Source organism: Drosophila rhopaloa, unplaced genomic scaffold (genome assembly GCF_018152115.1).
Source record: "Drosophila rhopaloa isolate 14029-0021.01 unplaced genomic scaffold, ASM1815211v1 contig_3, whole genome shotgun sequence".
Classification (NCBI taxonomy): domain Eukaryota; kingdom Metazoa; phylum Arthropoda; class Insecta; order Diptera; family Drosophilidae; genus Drosophila; species Drosophila rhopaloa.
The window spans coordinates 4,804,654-4,829,309 of record NW_025335123.1 but is presented as its reverse complement, the minus strand read 5'-3'; the positions used below and the strand labels follow the sequence as shown (position 1 = coordinate 4,829,309).

Sequence of the window (24,656 nt, the reverse complement as noted above, 5' to 3'; positions counted from 1 at the left end):
CAGCACCCAAAGATCTTTCGGCAGAACTTGAACTATTGGATGAATCTCGAGTGGGTGAGTGGGAGTTAGGGCCTAAGTGGTCGACAGCTTGGGCGACGAAAACTATGCAAAAATTATGTGAGCGAAAAACTCGAAAAAGGGTGAAACTCTTTAATACAGTCGTAAATTTGGCGCCTGCCAAAAGTGGCTAACTGGTGGGCTTGCGGGGGTCTGCGGGGGGGGTGGTGCTGGACCTGAAGCTGAGTTGCCGAAACTTCTGGCTGCAACTATTTAAAAGCCATAAAAGCCGAGAGCTGTTGCCAAACGGATGTGCCAGCCGGATGCAGATGATAGGCATGAGTTACACACACCAAAAGCCAGCGTCAGGACACTACAGGATATACCGGGCAGGATCACACCACCGCACACACATGCAAAAGCTCGTGCCACCAAACAATACACTGAAAAATTAACATTCGGGAAATGCCAATTATTAATTTACATAAGCGTGTATTTAAAATGCTTAAGCAATTAATTAAAAAAATTCCTAAATTATTATATACTTTAAGTCCTGACATTGAGTTAATTTTCTGTTTCGCATTTATTTTCTTTATATTATGTTAGAGTTTATCTGGCTGAAAGTGTGTTTCCGCACTACTTCAAACTAGAACATTAACATGATATTGAGAAATCGTCCTTAATTCATATGGTAAAACGGAATTCTATGGAAGTGTTTGTTATACATATTCAGGACTAGCATTATCAGCCTTATCAATTTTCTTTATCCAGATCTCAGGAACTTTAATAGATACAGCAAATGCTATTTGGTTTTGAGCTTAAAAATATGCATTACTTGTGATCACAGTTAAAGGATGAAATGTAATAGTTTTCTTCTCGCATTTTCTCCCTGTGTACTCCCAGGGGCCAGGCACTTTCCGACACATTTGGGCAGTATAAAAGGCACGCCGCAAACAATGGTGCATTGGGGGCGAAGAAGGGGCCAAGGGTTTCGATTGGGTTAAGGGCGATCGGAGGGGAGATCGCTGCAGCAGCAGCAGCAGCAGGTCCGCCCAAAAAGTGTTTCCAAAGCTACAAGGGATTTGGCTGCGGAGCGCACTAATTGCAACTCTTGTAAATCGACAAGGACAACCCACTCACACACAGGCACTCGCTCATTGGGGACACGCACACAAAGTCGTAATGACACAACGGCAAGGACAAGCTGCAAACGATGCCGACAAACGACAAACGACCAAACGACAACTAAAAACAGGAATTAGTTGAGAACGCTTTCCCAGACGGCTATTAAATGCCCTTCCATATGATTAAATATGCTAAAGTGCTCTTTTTACAATGTTGAATTCAAAATATATTTATCTGACATAAATTTCATTTTTACTTAACTTCTTGTTTCCACTTTCCAAATCTGAAGAATTGAAAAATCATTAGCCACGTCAAAAACCTTAAATATTTAAATTGGTTTTATATCTTTATTTGTAAATAAAACAGTTTTATTGGTTTGACCAACTATAACCCATATATGTATATACAAATAATACCAATTAAAATCCATATATGTATATACAAATAATAAGAAAGATATAGTAGTTTATCAATTTAGTAACTGTCAAAAAAATCTTCTATCGAAAAAAGTCACTTTGAATATTTCTAGTATCGTATAAAAAAGATTTCCTCACCATTTGTATTGGGTTTAATTAACACTTTGCATTTTCTTATCTCCCACTAATTTATAAATAATTATTAATAAATTACCTTTACCTGTTACTCAAGCAATATATTTTTGAAAAGTATATATTGTTATTGATAATTAACCGCTGTTGTAAATCGGTTTAAATAGTTGTAATACCCTTTTTCCGCCACCTCCTAAGCACGCTTCCCCCCACCAACCCCTCCCCCATTTGCACCGCCCCTTTTGTTGGTGGAAGTCACTGTGGCAGGATGCTAGGACAACGAGGGCGAATACATGCATATATCCTGTGTAAAACTTCAAGTAGTGCTTAATAGTTAGTTAAGTCGAGTTGAATGCGTTTTTCGACAAGGGGAGGGGCAGCTTGGGGGCGGTGACATAGATGGCAATGCATTCTCCGCCTGCTTTTGAATATTGAGTGAAATATTGCCAAGCAGCCAGGGGATGCGAGGGGATAGGAGGGGAGGGGGTGGAGCTGAAAGTACTTTGCTGGCGCTGCAAGTGTCGCCTGTAATTTATTTACATTGCAATTAGTTCTCAGCTCCGTAAAAGATTATAAACTTACGCCATCTCTTTTTCTCCCCCCCGCCCCCATCTAGCTGTCTCTTTCGGTGTGGAAAATGGAAAAGCTCGAGAGAAACAAAGGACATGAAACTGAAACTTATGAGCTTAACAAATTGACAAATGCATAAAGTCCTCAGTTGAAAGTTTTTCCCATCTTAAGTGCATCAGGAAGATGGCAAAGGGCTGGGAAATCGGGGAAAAGACAGGTCAGGAAATTACCAATTGATGTCATTTACAGATAGACGGCCCAATGGCAACTACTGATAAGCGTCGGCATGATTGATCGATTGCAGCCCACAAAAACTGATTTTCCATTACGAATTGCACAAGTATTTTGATGCTTGAGGCTGGAAAAGCTAAGATTTATTGACTTTCATTTGAGCCTTTGGACTCAGTGCGGATTATGAAGGATACCACAAGTTTTTCAGTGGAAAATAACCTATAAAATCATTTCCTGAAATTATCGACCCAAAAAATACATACCTAAAATACAAAAAATACATACATAATTACAAATATTTTAACGCAGGTTTTTCAGAAATCCGAATGCAAATTAATAGCATTCGGATTTCTGCAAAAAACATTTTAGCCTTAGAAAGTTCAGTTTCACCGATACTTAGAGAATTAACCCACAATCATTTTGAAGTATCCCACTCTAAAACCCGATGTATGAAATCGGATGTCTGTAAGAAATGTTATGGGCTAAGAAGTCCAGTTTTTTGGCACTTTTTGCAAGCCCAATTTTTCCAAAATTTGGAAATCATTAAAATGACGAAAAATCGACCAAAAAATAAAAACTAAAGTAAAAACACAGATTTTTACAGAATTTAACCACAATCATTTTAAAGTATGTCACTTTGAAATCGGATGTCTGTAAGAAAAGTTATGGGCTTAGAAGTCCAGTTTTTTGGCACTTTTCTGCAATCTCATTTTTCGAAAATTTTAAGAAAGGTTGCATCATAAAATGTTTGATCGTTCCTAAAGCAGCTATATTAATGCTTAAAAGTAAGTAAAACTTAATTGTTTTAAAGCTGTCCGTCTTCCTTTTGATGGTTCTCGATTTCTTTGGCTCTTAGTGGCCGCGATGAATTTGATAATCTCTTGCAAGTTGCTGGCTAAGTCTCGAAATCGGTTTTCACCATCCGCCATCGAATGCCACGCCCAATCGAATAACGAACGGTTTTGCTGTGAGAAAAAGTGAGATTTTTTCTGTTTTTTTTTTGCAGGCACTTGCAACTTGCACAATGGGAATGGAATATAAATAAATAAATAGAAACCACTTTTCGCGCCCAGCTCGGAAATGGCAAACAAAAGGGGCCAGGGGTGAAATGGTGGTGGTGGGGGAGGGGGTATGGGTTTGTGAAAGACACTGGAGAAAGCGAAATCAAAGAGGAGAAACACTTAAAAAAAAGCATACCAAAAAAGGGAGAAAAAGGGTAATGGCGCTGTTGTCAGTTTGGTGCAATGTTCATTTTTCTTTTCCACACCCCCCCTCATGCACTACTTTTACCGCCCTTTATTTCCGCTTCTTCTTCTCCTTCTTTCACCTCCTCTTCTCCAGCTTCTTCATCTTCTTCTTTGTGCAGCGGACTTGAAGCGGAAACGGAAGTGCCACGTCTTGAAATGGCGTTTTCTTCTGGTCCGCAACTCACTGGCTGAACTGCCTGAATGACTGACTGAATGACTGACTGACTGAATGACTGACTGACTGACTGGCCGCCTGGCTGATTGAGTGATTGACTGGTCTACCCTGCAGTTGCCAACTGGCTGACGAAGTTCATCTTCGCTTTTCTGAAAACTTAAATTCCACCTTCGCAGTATCCAACATCCCCCCACTTTCCGTTTTTTGGCGCCGCGAATTGGCCATCACTTAATGAAGTCGTTAAGCGGTTTGGCTTTGGCCCGAAGGAGGCGTGGCCGGGAGGCGCCTTTTGGGCTTTTAATAGCTTTTGGCTCAACTTTTTATACCTCGTCGCTTTCTTCTTCCCCCACTCTCTTTTTTTATCGGACTTTCTGTCCAAACCGAAGACTTATTACTTAATGATGATGCGGCTGCCATCGAAGTTAAAACCAGCTGCACTTGGGAAAACTTTAAAAAAGTACTTACTAATTAAATTATTTAATATAATTTACTTTTTAATTTGAACCTTTGGTTTAATGTGTCTATGGCAACATGAAAACTCTGGTGTATTTCGATTATTGAATATTATAGGAAAAATATATACATTAAAATAACGCAAGATATTGATCATTTTTATTAATAATTGTAATACAACGAAAATTAAAGCAAGTCAAAAAATTGTTATTCCGTTATTTGTTAATAATAAAAGCAAATAAAACATGTAAGCAATTAACAATTCGTTGTGTTTCGTTTATTTTTAATAATAAATGGAATATAAATGCACTGAAGCATAATGTTTTCTTAATTTCTGTAATATACAATATCATCCAATTTGTTACCATATTTTTTCCGTGTGCACACCATTTGTTGCCGCTTCATTAGACGCGCCCCTTCGAAGACAAAAGAGTGATTCGTGAGGGGGCGTCAAGGCTCATTGTAAATGACTTTTAATTATGGGGCGATAAAATGTTTTATTTTTCAGTATATAGTATAATCTCGGATGAAAATTTCTCGCCAGCCAAGCGAAGCCAGACGGATCGAAATTACCGAAGATTATTGAAAATTTTTAAACCGTAACGCATCAGAAATAAGCCACTTTGTAAGCATCCGCTCATAAGTAAATGCTTTAATGAAATCATTCAGATTCGCAGAGCAAACGTTAAATGATTTGTGAAAATTAAAATTTACTTATCATTAAAAAAAATAAGATAACTTTGAAATTCGAAAATTAAGTTATACCAATACACACAGATTGTCCCTTTAAATGCTAAATTGTAAAGGCCACGTTTGGAGAAAGCCACTCATGCCGCCTTAAAATTGGGATCTCAATAGCAAATTTATGTTCTCTGAAAACTTCAAATAAACTCAAATATATTTCCAACGTAGGTACATATATAGTTTTTTATGGCACGTATGTACATAATACGTATGTGGGGCTAAAACATATAGGTATTACTCGAAAAGACTCAATATTGCCTCCGGTTAATGGCACATTTGTGTTGTTTCAAATTCCTAAAAGTCGTTTGGGTTATCAATTACGATTTTGTTTTTTTTGTCGATGCCATCCAAGGCGCCAGGGCAAACAGAGTAACTGCAGAGGATGACGGCATAAGGTTTGCATAATCTCCATCAACGTCAATTACCCAAACCATCGCCAAGGAGGAAACCTGGAAATCGGGAAATCGGGCAAGAGAAGAGTTACCCAACACGCAGAATTGTCATTTACAGGCTTATGCTCCGCCCACTCGGGGGGCGTGGCATGGGCAGGGGGAAGGGAGAAGGGAGAGGGGTAAGCGGCTTAGTTTTGCCACAGCGCAAAAATCAAAATGTAAATGAAAATATAGGCAAAAAAATGGTGAAAAGCCATCAACAGCAATTGAATCATGGGGCTACAAGGCAAGGATACACAACATTGAAACTCTTTGTAAAAACCGATCCGTAAATAAAAAAAAGACTTTTTATTTTGTTTCTTGCTTTTTAATATTTTAAACATCGGCATTGTTTGCAGAAAGTCTTTTTTTTTTAATATATACACAATAAACATGTCTTTTTCTGATGGTATTACTTCATTAATTTAATACTCAACTGTTATTAATCAACAGGTTTAATAGCGCTTTAAATTTGTATTTAAATTTATTTTCTTTTTTTCATGAATTGTATTTTATAAATACATGTTTTTCTTCCTATTAATTGTAAATTAATCATTTTACATTTATAAAAACATTGCTTTTCTTTCCTATTATTAATTGTAAATGAATCATTATTTGCCTGTTTTCATTCAGTTGTACTTAAAGCGCCCACTAAGGGTTAAAAGAGGTGTGTGTGGATGGGTGTGTAAGTCCCTAACGAATTGAGCAATCGGCGCCTAGACAGTTTAGAGACAAAGGCCAGCTGCCGGACGTCATCCACATCCACATCCACCTCCACCTCCACATCCACGTCCACGTCCACATCCTACATCATCTGTTTCATCGTCATCATAATCATCTTCATCGTGGGGCAGCTGGACTGCCATCGCAACAATTTAAATTGTGAAACACGTCTAATCCTTTGAGAGCTGTCACAGTAAACGTGAATGCTCCCCTTTTCCCCTTTCCCCTTTCCCATGGCCCTTTTCCCTTTTCTATTTTCCATTTCCATGGCCAGTGGTCAGACATTTATGAAAAATGATTATAAATGCACAAAGCATGCGGACCAGACAAGAAATGGCAGAGGTAGACTCACCAGGAAAGCCCACTGGAAGTCCTGTCCGGCAATTTCAATGGAGGTTGCAAAAAAGTATACCTCAAAACTCAAAACGGCAAATAATTAAAAATTCAATGTCAGCGGACAGGATTTGAAAGGTAAAACTTAATGAAGTGCAATCAAAATCAGGGTAATAAATAAAAACAGTTTTCGTAATCAAAAAAAAAGAACGTTAAAATGGTACAATAAAAATACAATAAAATCTTAATAATTACATTATTTAGACTATTATTGCCGTTTTAGAACATTTAACCTTACTTTTCGAAAGGCAAAGAATTCCAAATTTATTTTAAATCTGGTTACTAGCATACAAAATATTCAGTGTATGTTCACCGCTTTGAAGAAAATCGTTTATGAATTTTCCATTGGAAGTCTCTTAAAAGTGCTGCGCTTTTTTCAGCCACGAAAATCCGACTGGACCAAGTAACCGGATTCACCAAGGACATGGCTCCCAAAAGGTGACCAGGCGTGAGGTGGGAAATCCTTTCAAAGGGAAAGCAAATGGAATGGCGAGTGGCAAGAGCTGAGTGGCAAAGTTCCGACATCGGCCGCAGACCGCAAGCTGCAAGCGCTGCTAATGACTGGACGGCAGAGCTGGGATGCAGGTGGACCATCGCAGGTTGACCCCTGCCGCCCCCCCTTCCCCCCTCCCCCTTTCCCGGTGACCTTGCAACACTAATTGAAACAATGCCGGACACCTTAGCCACACAGCCAAAAGCCAACAAAAGCAGACGCAAAGTGGCCATCGGTAGTCGGGAGTCGTCATTTGATGAGCTCCCGACGTGGCCAACACCCCGCTCCCCGGGCCCCTTCCCCTCCACTCCCCTCCTCCCATCCAGTTGCCATTCAAATGAAGGCGGCAGCTGGTGGCAAGTGTTTGCCAAAGCAGTGAAATGGCCAACAGACAGCAGAAGATGGCAGCTCACAAAGAGAACAAGATAAAGGGCACACTCAAAAGAAATCCATCGTAAATGCAATCTCTATCATTAACACCTCAGAAGTTTATAACACGTTGAAGAGAAATTCCAGAAATTTATTTTTAATAAAAAGACTTTTCTTAACAGATAATTTTTACAATTTGGTAACATGATTTTTAAAAGGCTTTCCAAATTATATAGCGATATGTTCATCAGAATTATATAAAGAAGAATATTACACTCTTCTAACTTATTATTATTTTGAAAAGAATACACTGTAGTTATATATATAGCAGAAAAAAAATAACTAAACCATTTATTTATTTAATAGCTGCTGATTTTGGCAAAATATTTTAATTTTTATCAAATTATATAAGCTATATATGTTTAATCAGTTAAGAAACTATTAAGATACAACTTTATTAGTCTTTTTTTTGTAAATATTCATTTTTAAAGAAGTTCCCAAGATAATTGTTTTTATTACAATGATAATTTCTAACTCTTGAACACACTTTCTACACCCAGAAATGTTTGTTAAAACAAATTACTTGTGAACTTTCGTGGCACTTTTATTTCCAGTGCATGTGCAGGGCAAGGCAAATGACTTTAAGTGCATCAGCAGAAGGAGCTGCTGATTAAGCTCAAGGATTATGTCTTTGCTCCGTGGCGGTAGTAAATGGACATGCAATTGGAGGAAGGGAGGAGGGGAGGAGGGGAGGATGGGGGGATGGAAGGCACGCCGAAGGACGCCGAATAACAGGTGCCACTGAGCGAGGAGGAAATCTTAAATCAATTAGCTGATGGTTTGTCCTTAGATGGAGCTTAATTTTCTGGGGGTTGCATAACCCTATAATGCGATGAAAGCGGATCTTCTGACTTGAAACTAGAATCAAAATTAAATAGTTGAATTTGGAGGGGATATAACGTATCTGTTCGTTCAAGTTAGGTGTACATTTGATCCCACTCAATGTTCCTTTATTTTATTCCGCAATTGCAAACGAAATTCGAATGTCACCTTTCCGATTTCCATTTTCATTCGATGCGATTCCATCGAAGCCCCTTCCCCCGCATTTTCCGCACCGGTTTAGCTTGTATAATCTGTTTATCCAAGCAACGACTCGAATTCACTGTGATTCCCCATTGATTCCCTTTGATTCCATTACCCAGCTGAAGTTTGCTCCCCCAGTGCATTCCTGTGGATTTACAGAGAACGCAAAAGAAAAGCCGGAAAAGCGGAGTCTGGGAAAAAGTTTGAAATGAAGAACTCATATTGAATGGCAGCGGAATGATTTGTGAATGAATGATTCGTGCTGGCTGAGCGGTTCGGGGGATTAGCCTGTTGACAAGTTATTTCGAGCTGCCTTTCGGCCTTTGCGAGTTGGCCAAATTCAGATTTTAATTTGCGCTTAGCCAGATTACGTGGTCGGTGCGGTTGGCGCTTGTTTCCGCCGCTTTTCGCCTTAACATAAATAATTTATCATGCACAAATTAGCGTTGAGGATTTCGGCTTTATGTCCCTGCCACAAACACGCTCGTCCCCACACGATGAGTGATGGCTGACACATTAGTTCGGTCCGTCCTTGCCCCATCACCCCATCACCCCCCCCTCCTGCTTGGCCCACGACGTTGACAAAGTTTCCTGTTTACTTTCCTTGCCGCCTCTATGCTTTTTTTTTTGCGACAAAAAAAAATAATTTTGGTCAACCGCAACAATTTTTCGGCAGGAACGTGACAGCAAAAAAGGACCAACACGGCCAACAGCAATGGCAAAACAGCAAAAAGGGATAAATTATGAACCGGTAGCCGGAGTCGCAGAGGAGTCGCAAACACGACTTGGCTCAATACTTATCCACGGAAAGAAAATTCGTGCACCACCAGTTCGAAACAAGACCAGAATGTACGTGTATTTAGCAATAAGAATATATACAAGGAGTTCTGTTTTACATATAACCCCGTTTTTAAAAATAATTATAAGCTTTTTTGAATATTTTAACAAGCTGTAGTAAACATATTGATACATTATGGGTGTATTTAAATAGATGCCACAATTGCAAGATGTTGCATTTCAACTGAAATTAATATTAAGTAATATAAGTGTTTTTGAGAAATATTCATAAAATTACTTTGAAAGTTTTATTAACGAACAAGTTAAGTCCCAAAAATACTCCAAGTAATTGTAAAATATCTAATGAGCATGAAAGTATAACTTTTTGTGCTTTGACTTAAGATGCAATTTATAAATAAGTAAGTACAATTTTTAGTTCTTTGTTTTAGCTGCATCCCCTTAAAAAAATTGCATTTTTGACTACTTAGAAATGGAATGATGAAATTAGTAAAGTGTTCTGCAGGTAATTAACTAATTTATTGGCTCTTTGATTTTAGCTTAATTTTGCCTCTTAATTTGTGATAAGAAGAATCAGAGTTTTTTTTCTCAGTGGAGCCGCAACTGTCCAGGGCATGGCAACAACAGCAGCCACGACAGCGATGTCGTGGTGAAACGCTTGAAATGTCCTGGCCAGAGCTCTGCGTCCTCCTTATCCTGCAGCTCCTGGTCCTCGTCCTCGTCCTCGTCCTCATCCTCATCCTGCTCGTCCTGCTCGTGCTGGTGCTCCTGTTTGTCCTGCACTTCTAATGTAATCAACATCTTGTAGTTTTAATTGCATTTAGCGTTGCGAGCGGCGCCTAATTCGATTGTAACGGTCAGCTAACAGCCCGTTCCGTCCCGTTTTAGCCCTTTCGCCAGTCCTGCCATCCTGCCGCCCTGCCATCCTGCTATCCTGCCATACTTTGGACCAGCCAGGACCTTTCCATGAATCCAGCCAACACCACCCATCCCCATCGCTTGTAGTACTTAATGAGTCTTGAAGGTAATTGGCTGGTTTTAATGGCCACGAGTTGACTTCGACATTCAATTCTTTGCCAGCTTCCGATGCTTCCTTCCTTCCGGCTGGCCACGCCCATCGGTTGGCCCACCACTTCCACTTCCCGCCGCCCACTTTTGGCCAAAGCTAATTATAAAGTCAATGTAAGTAGGTAGGTGCATGTAGGCAGATATCGAAAACAGCCGTCTATTTCCCAGGAGAGTCGACAGGAAATATACCATACCGCTTTTACCCCAAAAGTTTAACTTAAATCGGAGATAATTATTTAGCTATGGTCATGTAGAAAGTAATTTCACTAGCAAATATGTACATTCTACGTACGTATCTAACACATCTGAAATATTTTGTTTGAAGATATTAATCATATTATTATTCACATTTTAATAAGTTTAAGACACAAAAGTTTATGGGGCGAAGCATTTTAAAAATAATTTGTTTTTTGTATTATATTTAAATGTTTTGTTAGAATAGTTTAATATTCTTGTTTAGCTAATATAATATATACATATTATATTTAAAATAATTTGTTATTTCATAGTAGATTTCTTCATTAAATAAACTCAGGTAACAATATTAATGTTTGTCTTTTAAGTTTGTCACTAATCAGGTAGTAATTTTAATAAAGACGAGGACGGAAGCTAACTTCGGCAAGCCGAAGTTTTAATACCCTTGCAGACTTTGCCGAAATTGCTAAAACTGAAAAAGTAGCGAAAGGAATAAGGTATACATAAATAAACTAGATTTGCGTCGTTTGATGTCAATTGCTTTTATACTGCAAAAATGTCATATAAAAATGGAAAAAAGGGATACTTTCGCAGCCTTTAACTATTTTTCCTACGGAAGCTATAAGAAATAGACGTCCGATCGGCAAGCGCTTTTACCCTAATCAAGATATGCGTAAATAAATAAGACTTGGAAAAATGTATGTCAGTAGCTTACACACTACGCGAAAAATTCAGAAAACCAACAAATTTGGACCGATTTCACCCTGTTGTTCCTATGGGAGCTGTAGGATATAGACGTCCGATCGTCACGTGCTTTTACCCTAATCAAGGTATGCATAAAAAAATACGATTTGGAAAGATTCATGTCAATTGCTTATATACTGTGCGAAATATCCTAAAAATCATTAAATTTTAACCGATTTCACCGTATTGTTCCTATGGGAGCTATAGGATATAGACGTCCGATCGCCAAGCGCTTTAACCCTGATCAAGTTATGCATAAAAAAATAAGATTTGGAAAGATTTATGTTAATAGCTTTTACACTGCGCGAAATATCTTCCATTCTTGAAAGTTATATCCGATTGTTCCTATGGGAGCTATAGGATATAGACGTCCGATCAGCTCGCGCTTTTACCTTGATGAAGGAATGCATAAAAAAATACGATTTGAAAAAATTTATAGCAATAGCTTTTACACAGCGCGAAATATTCTGAAAAACATAAAATTTGGACCGATTTTACCCTATTGTTCCAATGGGAGCTATAGGATATAGACGTCCGATCGCCACGCGCTTTTACCCTGATCAAGGTATGCATAAAAAAATACGATTTGGAAAGATTCATGTCAATAGCTTTTACACTGCGCGAAATATTATCAATTCTTGCAAGATAAATCCGATTGTTCCTATGGGAGCCATAGGATATAGACGTCCGATCGGGGCGATTTTCAAACTTGATCTGCGTACACATGTTTTAGGACGAGTGTGAAAGTTTCAGATCGCTAGCTTTTAAACTGAGCTCGCAAACGGTATTGAAACAGACGGACAGACGGACAGACGGACATGGCTATATCGACTCCCCTATTGATCCTGATCAAGAATATATATACTTTATAGGGTCGGAAACGTCTCCTTCACTGCGTTACAAACTTCTGACCAAAATTATAATACCCTCTGCAAGGGTATAAAAAGTCTCCCCAAAATTAACAGTCTAAATTCTTATTGAATATTTTGCATTATTACCAATCAATTAACCGTAATTGAAGTTTTATTGACCAGTGTACTTTAATTAGCGACTGTTGTCATTGGGTAATGATTTAAAGGTAACTTTGGACGCCTATTTAGGTTAAATTATCACCAATTATCGGCCGGTTGAGTTTTTCAATCCATCTTTTGGTTGTAGTGGGAGTTTGCGGAAAAGTGAGTGGGAAAATAGGAGGGGGAGGGGTTCGTAGCCAAGACACGACGCATATTGCAATAGACAAAAGACAAAGCGCGCAAACAAGCAGACAGCCAACAGACAGGCCACCCACACTGAAAAACACAAGAAAAAATGCCAGACCAAGGGTCTGCGGAGAAGGGGGATTTTCCAGGAGGGCAGACGAGAAGACACAGCTATAGATACTCGAAAAAAAACTTTTTCAATATGAGCCAAGCGAAAGGACAGCGGCTAAAGAAGAGTTTTCCCTTTTTGGGCGGATTCAGGGGATACAGTGGGATGGCCACACAATCAATCGAAGATCGATGGTTGAGAGGTGCGAAAAAACAAAATTCGATCATCTCCAGATGGTAAAATTAGAATAAACATTGATTGTAGGTAAAAATTTAAATGTACAATATTAACACACTTATTTTAAGAAAACTTTAAGATAAACGAGGAAAAAAGTAGAGTTTCCTTGGAATAATTGTCCTTTGACATAATATATTATCCATTCTTGATACAATTTAAGGTTTTCAATTTTGTCTTACTTTTTAAAACGCCAAATGAGGGCTTAAAACGAGAAACTGAAATTATAAAGTAAACTCTTAATTCTAAAAGATACAAATATTTAAGTTTTTGATAAGCTATTCTTGTTTGCCTTGATCGGAAAAAGCAATGTATAATTGGTATTCATTTGAATATTTAATAATTTTTAATTTTTTTATACTTATGTTTTTTTGTCATTATCAATTTTTTTATTTTTTAATATAATTTGTATTTGGCCACGACTAGATTCTGTCTTTTCGAGCAAAAGTAATACTACAGCAAATAAATTGGCAAATGCTGAAAATGAAGAGCTTAATTTTTATCCAGAAATCGCTCAGTGTGGGCCCACTGTCATCCCATCCTGCATTTTAAGCCCCCTGTTTTCTTGGCCCTGGGTTGTCTGTGACAACAAGGAGACACATATTTATTTTCTTGTCCCATTTAAAAACTTTATTTATTGACGCTGATAGGAATCTAGTCAGCTATCTGTGCGTTTTAGCTGCACCCCCTCCCTCCCGTTTCCCCATGACCACGCCCCCTCCGCCCCCAATTGGGGGCAGGCCTTATACCTGATTCTAAATTTTGTACTTATATTTTTTTTGTTTTGCTTTGTTTTGTTGCTCGTTTCTTTTGCATGTTTGCAGCTCGAGCAATAAAATCAAAGACCAACTACAGAGCCAAACACTTTGTAAAAGACAATCAAAAGCCCAAAGATAAACACTGGCCGAAAAAGTGACCACAAAGCCCGAGATCGGAGGATGAACTGGATGGAGGAAAATGGGATGCAGGCGTGTGAATCTACAAATCCTCGATGAGTGAGTGGCATCGGCAAAGGAGCTCACATTCATTGATGTCACCAATAAAGTGAAAGAGTGTCCGAACACAAATAAATACGAGTACAGCAAACAAAGGACACTGCAAGAAAAACTTTGCGAATGAAAGCTAACAAAGGTAGCTGAAATTGTGGCTACAGAATTTGGAACTGACTAGAATGGAGACTTACTATATTAATCTAAGTTAATTATCAATAGTACTAAAATACATTTTATCCATTATCTGATAAATCTACACATTCAATTCCAAATCTTGGTTGCATATACATTTTTAAATCTTATAATGTTATAATGGTTTTGTTCACAAAAAATTGTTTTTAATCAAAATCGAATGTTTCGAAACTGTTTTTGCCTAAATTCTAATGTCTACTTATTATTAATGTTTTTATTAAAATTTACGTTTTTTAAATGGGGGATACATATATGTATTACAATCTATTTTACCTGCCATTTTAAAGAACTCCATCAATTCTAAATTGACTTACCTGTTTCGCATGGTGCATGACCTGGGGAATAGTAGATCTGGATATTGCCCAGCTGGTGGGGATTGTAGAGCCGTCATAATCTAAAAATCTTGCCGCCGGCCGGCCTGGCAAACAAACAAACAAACCCGCAAACGGACCAACGAAAAGCCGTTTGGACTTTGCGCCCCATTCGAGAGCACAAATGACAAAAGGCCGGACGGTCCTGGACCGCAGCTCCACCCCCTCACCCCCTCCCCGTCGACCGCCCACCCTCTGAAAACTCGGGGAAAATGACAATGCAATTTTCATTACGCACTTGCCAATATTAAGCCAAAGTTTAGCACTGTCTGGCCGCCCACCCATACAAACAAACCGAGCGGGACAAAAACACAAAGGAACACTAAAAAAAGAATTGATTGCTATTTTTTATATGTTAGAAAATAACCTTTTTTGAAAAAAATAATAGACAACGTTTATAAAGGTTTAAGACACAACAAAAATAAATTAAAAACAATGGTTTTATTTTAGTATTTAGTACAGCAATTCTAGAAATAACCTAAAACAAAATGTCAACATGACTTAAAACTTAGAAAATATGAGCTACAAATTAAGCCAAACCCATAAATTTCAAATATAACATAAGAATTGAGTCTAGCTAACTTTATAACTTTATAATTTATAGGTTTTTTTCATTTTTATTTTGAGGGTAGTGGGAATTTTTCCAAATTCCAAATTCGCGCAGTGTATCCACACACACATCAACGTCATGTTGTGGTCGTGGGCTTTGTGGTTGTTGCTGCCACGCCTACTGCCAAGGTAATAAAGCAAAAGTTCTGATCCAGCTCCAGTCCCCCATTTTCCCCTTTGGCTCCTCCGATTCGGATTCTCACCAAGGAGCCGATAAGCCGCCGTCCAGAAGCAGTTTTGGGTGGATGTGGATGTGGATGTGAAGGAAGATGTGGATGTGGATGTGGATGCAGACGTGGAAATGGAAGTGGATCCGCATCAACAAAGGAAGCGGAAATGAGCCGGCCAGATGTCTTTACTTGCACGTGTGAGGGCGTAGGCGTTCCGTTTGTATAGTCACTCTGGGGACTCAAAAGTAAGCACACTTCTAATCACTGGTTGTTACTTAATAGATTGGCATAAAATAAACTCTATGTTAAGATAGATTTTAAGTAAAATGGACTGTGGATCTTGCTTAATGTAGGTACTTCAGTCATCTAGTACCCTTTTATCCTTAACAGGCTTAGATTTTATAGTTAGTTATAAGAACCTTTTTGTAAGATATAGTTAAAAGTATTTAGTTTCAGGATAAATTGGATTTTTAAATAAAAAACTTTCGATCCTACAATATTATTAATTTGTTCAGATTTATGATGGTTTCAATATTAATTTGTAAGTAATTTCAAAGAATACTTCCAACGTAAGTTAGTGTTATCTTTTGAAGATCGGTATTAGTTTTTGAAAAATAGTTTGTTTTTTGTTTTTGTACAATCCTAAAACAACTAATTACTTTTTTTAACCCCCAAAAAACTTAAAACAAATGCAATGAATTTTGATAAAAGTCTTAAAGCGATTAAAAATGTATGTGCTTTACTTTATTCCAAACCGATTAAGCCAAAGCCCATAATGCAGCGCACTCGTGGGAAATCGGATAATTAAGGCATATTCCGATACGGTTTCGACCGCTGCCACGCCCATACGCCCACCCGACCACACATGCCCCATCCAAGCTAATTATACGCGCCTCCAAATAAAAACAAACAAAAGCGCGTGGTCGCTTATAATGATTATTAAGCCAAGGGAGCTGGAAGTGAAATGCTTATCAGAAAGGTGCAGGCAAAATGCAGAAAATATTGGAGTAGGCGCCGATTTGAGGGGGGATATAGAGGGGATATCGGGGATATCGGTGAATATATAGGGGGCGGAGGAGCCATAATGAAGCCATCGTCATCGGCATGACCAGCCGCTCGTAATTACGCGGCCCTCTTCGAAAACTGATGATTTTCATTAACGACAAGTTAATAACTTAGCCAACGCGAGAACGAGAGTTGGAGCTTGAGATTCGAGGCGTCTTTATTATCGATAGCCATCGAAAGGTAAACACAAGGCGAAAACACTTGGCAGCGGAAGATGGGGCAGAAAGAAATATATGTCTCCTCTTTGGCCTTAGCCGAAGTTCATCTCAAGCTCAAATATATTATTTCGCATCTGTGTTACTCGATACCTATATATTTTTAAGCAGAGTTTTTCTTTTTAATTTTGCTATGATTTTTGTAACTATTTTTATCAATCAACTCCGAAAGAAACTTTATTAATCAACTCCAAAAGAAACTATATCAACTTACAAAACAAGTTTTTCTGTAATGATTGTCCAAGACTACTAAATTTTTTAAAATCATTTAACCATTGAACTATTAAAATAAAAAACGAAGAACATACATAATACAAGTTTAATTCTATAAATTCATGGGCAAGATTTTACAAAATGAAAAAAAGTAAGAAGCAAATCAGATAGATTGTTTGTGGTTTTAGAAATTTTATATTTATAGAGTAATGCTTTTGAGATAGAAGGAAAAATTACTTATAATTATTTTGTTGGACATTTGAGAAAAGATTGTTTATTGATTTTATTAAATTTAATTTTTAAATTTGTATGGTTTTAAGGCAGCAAGTAACATTATTTAATTAAGGCATAAAATGTGAAAAGAGAAGAGCGTTTTTCATATTGAAAAATTAAGTTTTTGTGACATAATGTTTTTGGATTAAGTTTTTCAAGTTTAATGTTTTTGGATGGAATTTAAAATAATCTTACTGTTGCCTTAAAAGAACTGATCTGTGCGGAAAGAGGACAAAATGTTTTGATTTGCAGTGTGGCCCCGTTTGTGCGGCCAAAGTCAACAAGTCGACAACAAACAACAACAAACGGCAGCAAACAGTGGCTATTTAGCAACAAAATGTTTCGCCGAGTGGCAATAAAAATACAAAAAAAAAAGTGCAGCGCCAGCAAAGCAACAAATGTTGCAGCAACTGCGCAACTCGCAAAAGGGAGAGAGAGAGAGGAGTTTTAACAGCGACTGATTTTAACAGAAAGAGAGAGACATTCTAAGTAACATATTAACATTGCCCGCTCTTCCAACAGCATCCGGCGGCATTTGTGGCCCAGCAACACAACACAATAGCAACACAGCAACATGTTGCGCGGGCGGCGATCGAAGCCGACCAGTGCAGCCCCTTTAGCAATTTACCTGCCAGATCTGGCAGAATTATCGTGATGCCGGGCTGCAAGATGAGGACTTCAAGCAATAGATTCATAAGGATGGTACGTTCTGCAAATCCGCTATAGACATACAGCTTTTTGGCATACACATACTACACATACATAAAAAAAAGTTTCCATAACTATGCTCTACCTTATGAGTTCATGAATTACTGGCAATAACGAATAATAAAGCGTTATAAGTAATCGTTAATTAATAAAATTGTTAAAGGTATTACATAATGTATATGTATATTTAATGTATTTTCAATTTAATAACAAATTGTAATAACAAATACTTGTTCAAGCTAGATAATTCATGTTCCTTTTAAAATTTAACATTTTTCTTAAAAATACAAACATTTGGTTAATTGTTTAAGCTACATAATTTACGTTCCTTTTTTATGTAAGTATTTTATATTCTTTCTATTCAAATATTATTTTAAATTAAAACTTTAAGGGCTTTATTTATTATTTTTGGGCAGTTTAAAACGTTTCCAACGTTTTTTCTTTATTTAGCAATTCTTGGTCCGGAGATGCTGGCAGCACTGCAGCGCACAAACAAAAACAAGCGCACACACACAGCACACACGCACGTGCGGAAAAACGAGCGGCGAACGAAGACGAATCGCAGCGACCGAAAACAGTCGACTGTGGACAAGCAGCCCGACTTGACGTAACGCAAACGAACCGAACGCCGCCGAGCGACGCGATTTCCACGCAGCGATTTGGGACGCGCTTCAAAACGCCTGCGCAAACGGCTGCAAAAGCGGCGAATTTCGAATTTTTTAAAAGTGTTTTGAGTAATTTCTAAAACTATTTTTTTGAGTGACTCTTGAAAATTGATTTATTTTTGAAACTATTAAAAAACCCTGGAGTTTTTCAATAATTTGTGTTAAAAAGTGAAGTTTTGAAAACTATTGAACGTCCTTTAAATTGCGAACTTTCGTGTAAAAGTCTCTTTTGATTTCTGAAACTACAAAACAGTTTTGAATTTGCATTTTGGATTTCTAAGACTACAAAACACTTTTCAACATTGATTTCTGCAAATCGATTTTTTTTGAGTGAATAAAAAGTTACAAATAATTTTTGAAGCTCCTATTGAACTTGGAACTTTAACAAGTGGATTTATTGGATTTTTGAAACACCTCTGAAATAAGTGATTTCCAAAAACGAAGGATTTCGAATTTGTGTGAGTTTGGACCTGCTTCTGCAATCTCTTTCGATTGGTGAAACCCCAGAGCCAAAGCGGTGAAGATGCCTCCCCTGGCCACGATCCTCGGAGGCCTGTTGCTCCTGGGCCTCCTCGGAATCCCGCGAATGGAGGCGATCCCCAACGACGTGTACTTCAAGATGTTCCCGCAGCAGGCGCCACCGGAGGATCCGTGCTACAACAAGGCGCACGAGCCGCGCATGTGCATCCCGGACTTTGTGAACGCCGCCTACGATGCGCCGGTGGTGGCCAGCTCCACGTGCGGCACGGCGGGCGCCCAGCGCTACTGCGAGTTCCAGGAGCGGGAGCGGGACATGGCATGCCACACCTGCGACATGTCCGATCCGCTGCGCAGTTTCCCGTCCCGTTCGCTGACCGACCTGAACAACTCCAACAACGTGACCTGCTGGCGGAGTGAGCCGGTGACGGGGAGCGGGGACAACGTGACCCTGACTTTGTCGCTGGGCAAGCGGTTCGAGCTGACCTACGTCATCCTGCAGCTCTGCCCCCACGCCCCGCGCCCCGACTCCGTGGTGATCTACAAGAGCTCCGACCACGGGCTCAGCTGGCAGCCCTTCCAGTTCTTCAGCTCCCAGTGCCGGCGGCTCTATGGACGTCCCGCCCGCCAGTCGACGGGGCGCCACAACGAACACGAGGCCCGCTGCAGTGACGTCACCCGACCGCTGGCCTCCAGGATCGCCTTCAGCACGCTGGAGGGACGGCCATCGGCCCGCGACCTCGACTCCTCGCCGGTGCTGCAGGATTGGGTCACGGCCACGGACATCCGGGTGGTGTTCCACCGCCTGCAGCGACCCGATCCCCAGGCCCTGCTCTCGCTGGAGGCGGGCGCGGCAGCGGACTTGGCTGGCGGCAAGTACAGTGTACCGCTCGCCAACAGTCCCGCTGGCAATAACATCGAGGCGAATACCGGGGCGGAGACGAGCGCTGCCGGCGGACTACACTACGCCATCTCCGACTTCTCGGTGGGCGGGCGGTGCAAGTGCAACGGCCACGCCTCCAAGTGCTCCACGGACGCCAGTGGGCAGCTGAACTGCGAGTGCCGCCACAATACCGCCGGGCGGGACTGCGAGCGCTGCAAGCCCTTCCACTTCGACCGCCCCTGGGCCAGAGCCTCAGCCCGGGAGACCAACGAGTGCAAAGGTGAGTCACACAACTTTATTTACTTAATATTACTAATATTATTATTATTCATAACCTATATTAATTATATGCCCCTTGGGGATACGGAATAGGATGGGAAGTACGGGCAAATAGAGGGTTATCAAATTCAAGAATGTACCTTTTTACAAATTCGATGGAGTATTCAGGTTTAAATACCTATTTAGTTGGACGTTCATATCATTTTAGCACAAATATATTTTTGAATAAAAATCCCTTGAAAGTAGGGATAAATAATATAAACTTGTTCAGGTTATGCGACATATGTATATTCCAGAACTTTGAAAGTTAATTAAGAATTTTAAAGAGTTTAATTCATGTAATTCTGATTTTGATGAGAGGTGTAAATGTTTAAATTTACTAAGTTATAGTAAAACGAAACAAAGCGACACGCGATTTTTTTATTTCAACCAACAAAGTGTATATAAACACTGTTTAAAGTTAAAAAGAACTCTGCCAATTATCAAGGGCACATTAGTAGCTGAAAATAAATAATTCAGCTCTAGGAAAAGACTATAAATAGAAAATGATTCCATTTCAATCATTTTGCTCTGTTTATTTATTGGTAATGGAGGCAAAGGCACTAAATAAACATTATTCTGGTACAGCTTGTATTTCTTTAAATTTAATCAGCTCCGAAAGATGTTTATAATAATAGGTCATTATTTTGTTTTCTGTTTTTTACGGTGCATAGCAAAATATTAGTCCTATTTGAAAATCCTAAGGTGGGATTGTATTGCTTACGATATAGGAAATTGCACAGTTGAGAAATTCTTGTCGAAACCTAGCCCATTTTCTATTTCACATCTTGAATCCAGCAATTATATTCCCAACACACCTTGGGTAAAATAGAGGATTACCTTCTGTTTTATTGGCCAATATTATTGGGAGGGCTTATGAAAACACTCGAGGGATCTCTTACCTGAGCCACGGCGACTGTTTTACCTAAACTTCTGTTGTGCGGAATATCCCGGTCGGGAGATTTTCCCCGCACACTTCCTACCTAGACCGGAGTCAACATAACTCCCCCAAAAAACATTCCCGAAAAAAGGGAAATTTCGATGCGAAATATTGGCTTCGGGGCGAGTAACCCCCAAGGACTCTTGCGTGGCCATCCAGCTCAATCTGTTGGGCAAACATATCGGAGCACAGAGTTAAGGTACTGGAAACCGGTGGAGAGCAGGGTTGCAAGTGGCAATCCGGAGATATGGAACGGGGGCAGGCGACAACTCCATTAGAATTCAATTTTCGAGCCAGTCGCGTGTGTTTAGTTTTCATCTTAACTTGGGATCGGATCGGGTGGGGGTTGCTCTTTTCCTTGCAGGATAAGAATTCTGGAATAGGAATCCGAAGGAAGACCTGAAGGCATCACTGTTTGTGCTGTGGATTTGGCTTAGCCATAATTGAACAACTCGATGGACACGTGTGGAGGTTTAGGGAGGGGGGTTGCAAGTGTGCGTAGGTGAGTGAGACCAACTCTTGGGCCAACCCTCGTGAAATCGAGACTTTACCTTTGGCCAGGCTAAACAAGCAAACAACAACAACGGCCCAAACATTCACATTCAATCAACACACAATAGATCCCGTGGGCCAGACGGAGAGGGCGATATCCCGAGTCCGGAGTCCGGAATCTGGAATCCGGGATAAACCCTCGCAATTAACCCTCTAAAAACTCGCTGAGCTCGAACAATAAGCGCGAATTTAAGCGAAATTAATTTGATAAGCATTTTCAACAAGAGCGAGCACACAATTCGACAATCGAACATGAAAATGAGAACAGGGAAGTTTTTAGGTTTCCAATTTTGCCGATTCTGATGTTGGTATTTTTACATTAATCGTTAGAACTGACAAAATTATAAGGGTTCTCTATGTCACGATAAAAATGTATGGCAAGAGTGGGAGATTTCCTTTGTTGTTTTCTTTGAAAGGGTATCGAAATTTTTACTCGCATTTTTTTAATAAAAATATGATGTGGTTCACATTATCCAATATGGTATAATGGTTCAATATTTTCGAATTAGTTTTTTTTTCCATTAAATGCTGAACTTGTTCTGTTACCAAGTGAATTGCTTATTTATATATTATTATAAGCGTTTGATATTTAAATGCAGATATCATGACTTGTTATGGTAACTATATAAAATCGATATAAAAGTGCGGGGCTTATATAAAAAATGAACCGAACAAAGCTTTTATTATAGTGACAAATCATTCGCATCATTATTGAATCCAAACTGTTACCTATTTTTCATTAGAGCACTCCACACCATTTCCCGCAAAACACTTGTTCCTCAAAGTTCAGGCATCATTCACAACTTGCAATGTGTGTTCCAGGCACTTGATGAAAGTGTCCTTCGTGGTCATCACGTGCCATAACATTGCAATTTTTTGTGATCCATTTTCGAGGGGGAAAAGAAGAGGGAGGGGGGGTCTGATGGGGAGATGGACATGCAGCCGGGACCTTTTGCTATTGTTTAGTGCATAAATCACAGTCACACCAGGGCGGAATATGTATGGCGGGCAGGCAGACGGTCTTATCAGAGGACGGCACGTGTGCCAGACTCTCCGCCCCGACCCCGACACGCCCTCCCCGCCCTCCACGCCCACCGCCGCCTTTCGGTTTATTAGGGTTGCAAAATGCAACCCCTCACCCCCTTGGAATCCAGCTCAAAGGACCCGCGCATCCACACATACATATGTTGCATGTTTATGGACAAACGAAATTAACGTTGCCATCGCCGCTTTTGACGTTCAATGTGACCTCAAACAACGGCTACAAAAACAACCAACAGGCAGCAATTACAGACCAACAACAACAACAACAATGGAAGGGAAACGGAAAATGTCCAGGCCGGAAAATATTTCCGTTGGGCGGTGTGAAAAGAAAAAACCACAGAAAATTGGGAAAAATGAACATATGCGAGCAGATTGCATTCGAATCGAATCAAACGAAATGGGTATGGAAATCGAATCGAATCGAATGGAATGGAATGGAATGGAAGGGCACTAGATTATATCTCCTAACTAACTGCGAAACGATTTAGCAGGGGTTTTAATGAGGAGGCGGTAACAGCGGGCAATTTGCATGGAATCACCAAATTAGGAGTTTCCCAAGTTCATACAACACATGGAATGATTTACAAAAGGAGACACATGGAATCGGATATTCCCATAAAAATATTAGCATTACAAAACGGCAAAGAAGTCAAATGCCTATATGTATCCATATAAATATATGTACACACGGCTATTCATTTCCTCTTCCTTAAAAATTTCCTATGAATATCAAACAAATCATTTACAATCCATACACAATTATTACACACTTTCGATTATTTGATTATCATTTAATTACATTCTTATTTAATAAGTATAGAACTCATTGGGAAAATTCTCTCTTTTGAAATGCATCATCATTTTGAGCAATAAACAATTTGAAATACATATGTTTCTGATCAAGCATTATGAGATGGTAAACTTTAGAGCGGAAATTGATGTTCTATCTAGCTTTTTTTTGTGGAAATTTTTTATTACACCCCCGGGGTATATTCCCATTCTGCTGACCAAATTTATGGAAATTAAATGGATCAACAAATAATAAAGAAATCTTTCGGCTAAAGAATATCCCATAAATGTGCTGATATTTTAGAGAGCGCATTACGAAAGAATCTTCAGAAATTCGTGATTAATGCACAGATGCAATCCCATTATTTCCCTTCTGCGCCGGAAACCATCCATTCTCAACATTCTTTTACCATAAATTGCCAAACTCCCAACTCGGAGCATAAATTGCGTTAGATTTATAGGTGTCGGGAACAAAGGCGAGCTGCGCACATACATATATTTTTAATGAGTTGAGACGGCAGCCAACTTTGACCCGCACTTAACCCCTCAATCATAAGGCGAATGCAGTTTATCACACCTCCGTCGACACCTCCGACGGACCCAAGATCCGGATTCTGGATTCCGGATTCCGTATTCCGTATTCCGGATTACGGATCGAAATAGTTGGCTTCGGCTGCAATATACGAGCTTGTGCATATATGCACAAGCACATGGGAGTAATAAAGAACAGAAAATAAAGACTCCGACGACGTGAATTTGAACAAAAACAAACAGATCCAAAATGTGGCTAAAATTAACGTCGGCGTTGTTGAGATGGCGTGCAATAAATAAATTTAAATCCGTTAAAACGTTTGGCAAATCAAGACATTACTCATACGCCGTGTTGTTGCCGCACCAGAAATAGTTTCCCCATCCCCCCAATTTTACCCACCATCGCTCTGATGGACGTGTCTAAAATGCTTCGTCGGAGTGGTGATAAATGTGCCGGGGCTTAGGAAAATGCCGCGAAAATTAGCCAAACAATTTGTCCAACCAAAATCGAATGGAATGACTATAGTGGCCAGGGGTGCCCAATGATGATTATGTGTCATCTAGAATTAGTCAAGTGTATCGCAAGGTCACCAGAACGAACTAACTAAATGGCTGCCTATACGAAACCTTCAATTGCTCTGGTTTAAGACTAGGTATTTAAAAGCCAGTTTAGAGGTCAATTTATCGATGTCACGTTTGTGGTTCTAGTTTTTAATCTGCGAA

General features: G+C 39.4%; 1 protein-coding gene across 2 annotated transcripts in view; it reads left to right on the top strand.

Annotated features, from left to right (window-relative positions):
• Nucleotides 1-18,325: 18,325 nt before the first annotated feature.
• The window catches only part of LOC108048359 (netrin-A), a 54,653-nt gene continuing 48,322 nt past the window's right edge, over nt 18,326-24,656 (top strand). For both annotated transcript variants that reach the window (XM_044461249.1, XM_044461250.1), the window contains exon 1: nt 18,326-20,039. In XM_044461249.1, coding sequence (XP_044317184.1) covers nt 18,923-20,039 — 1,117 coding nt within the window. In that variant the 5' untranslated portion in view covers nt 18,326-18,922. The remainder of the gene's footprint in view (nt 20,040-24,656) is intronic.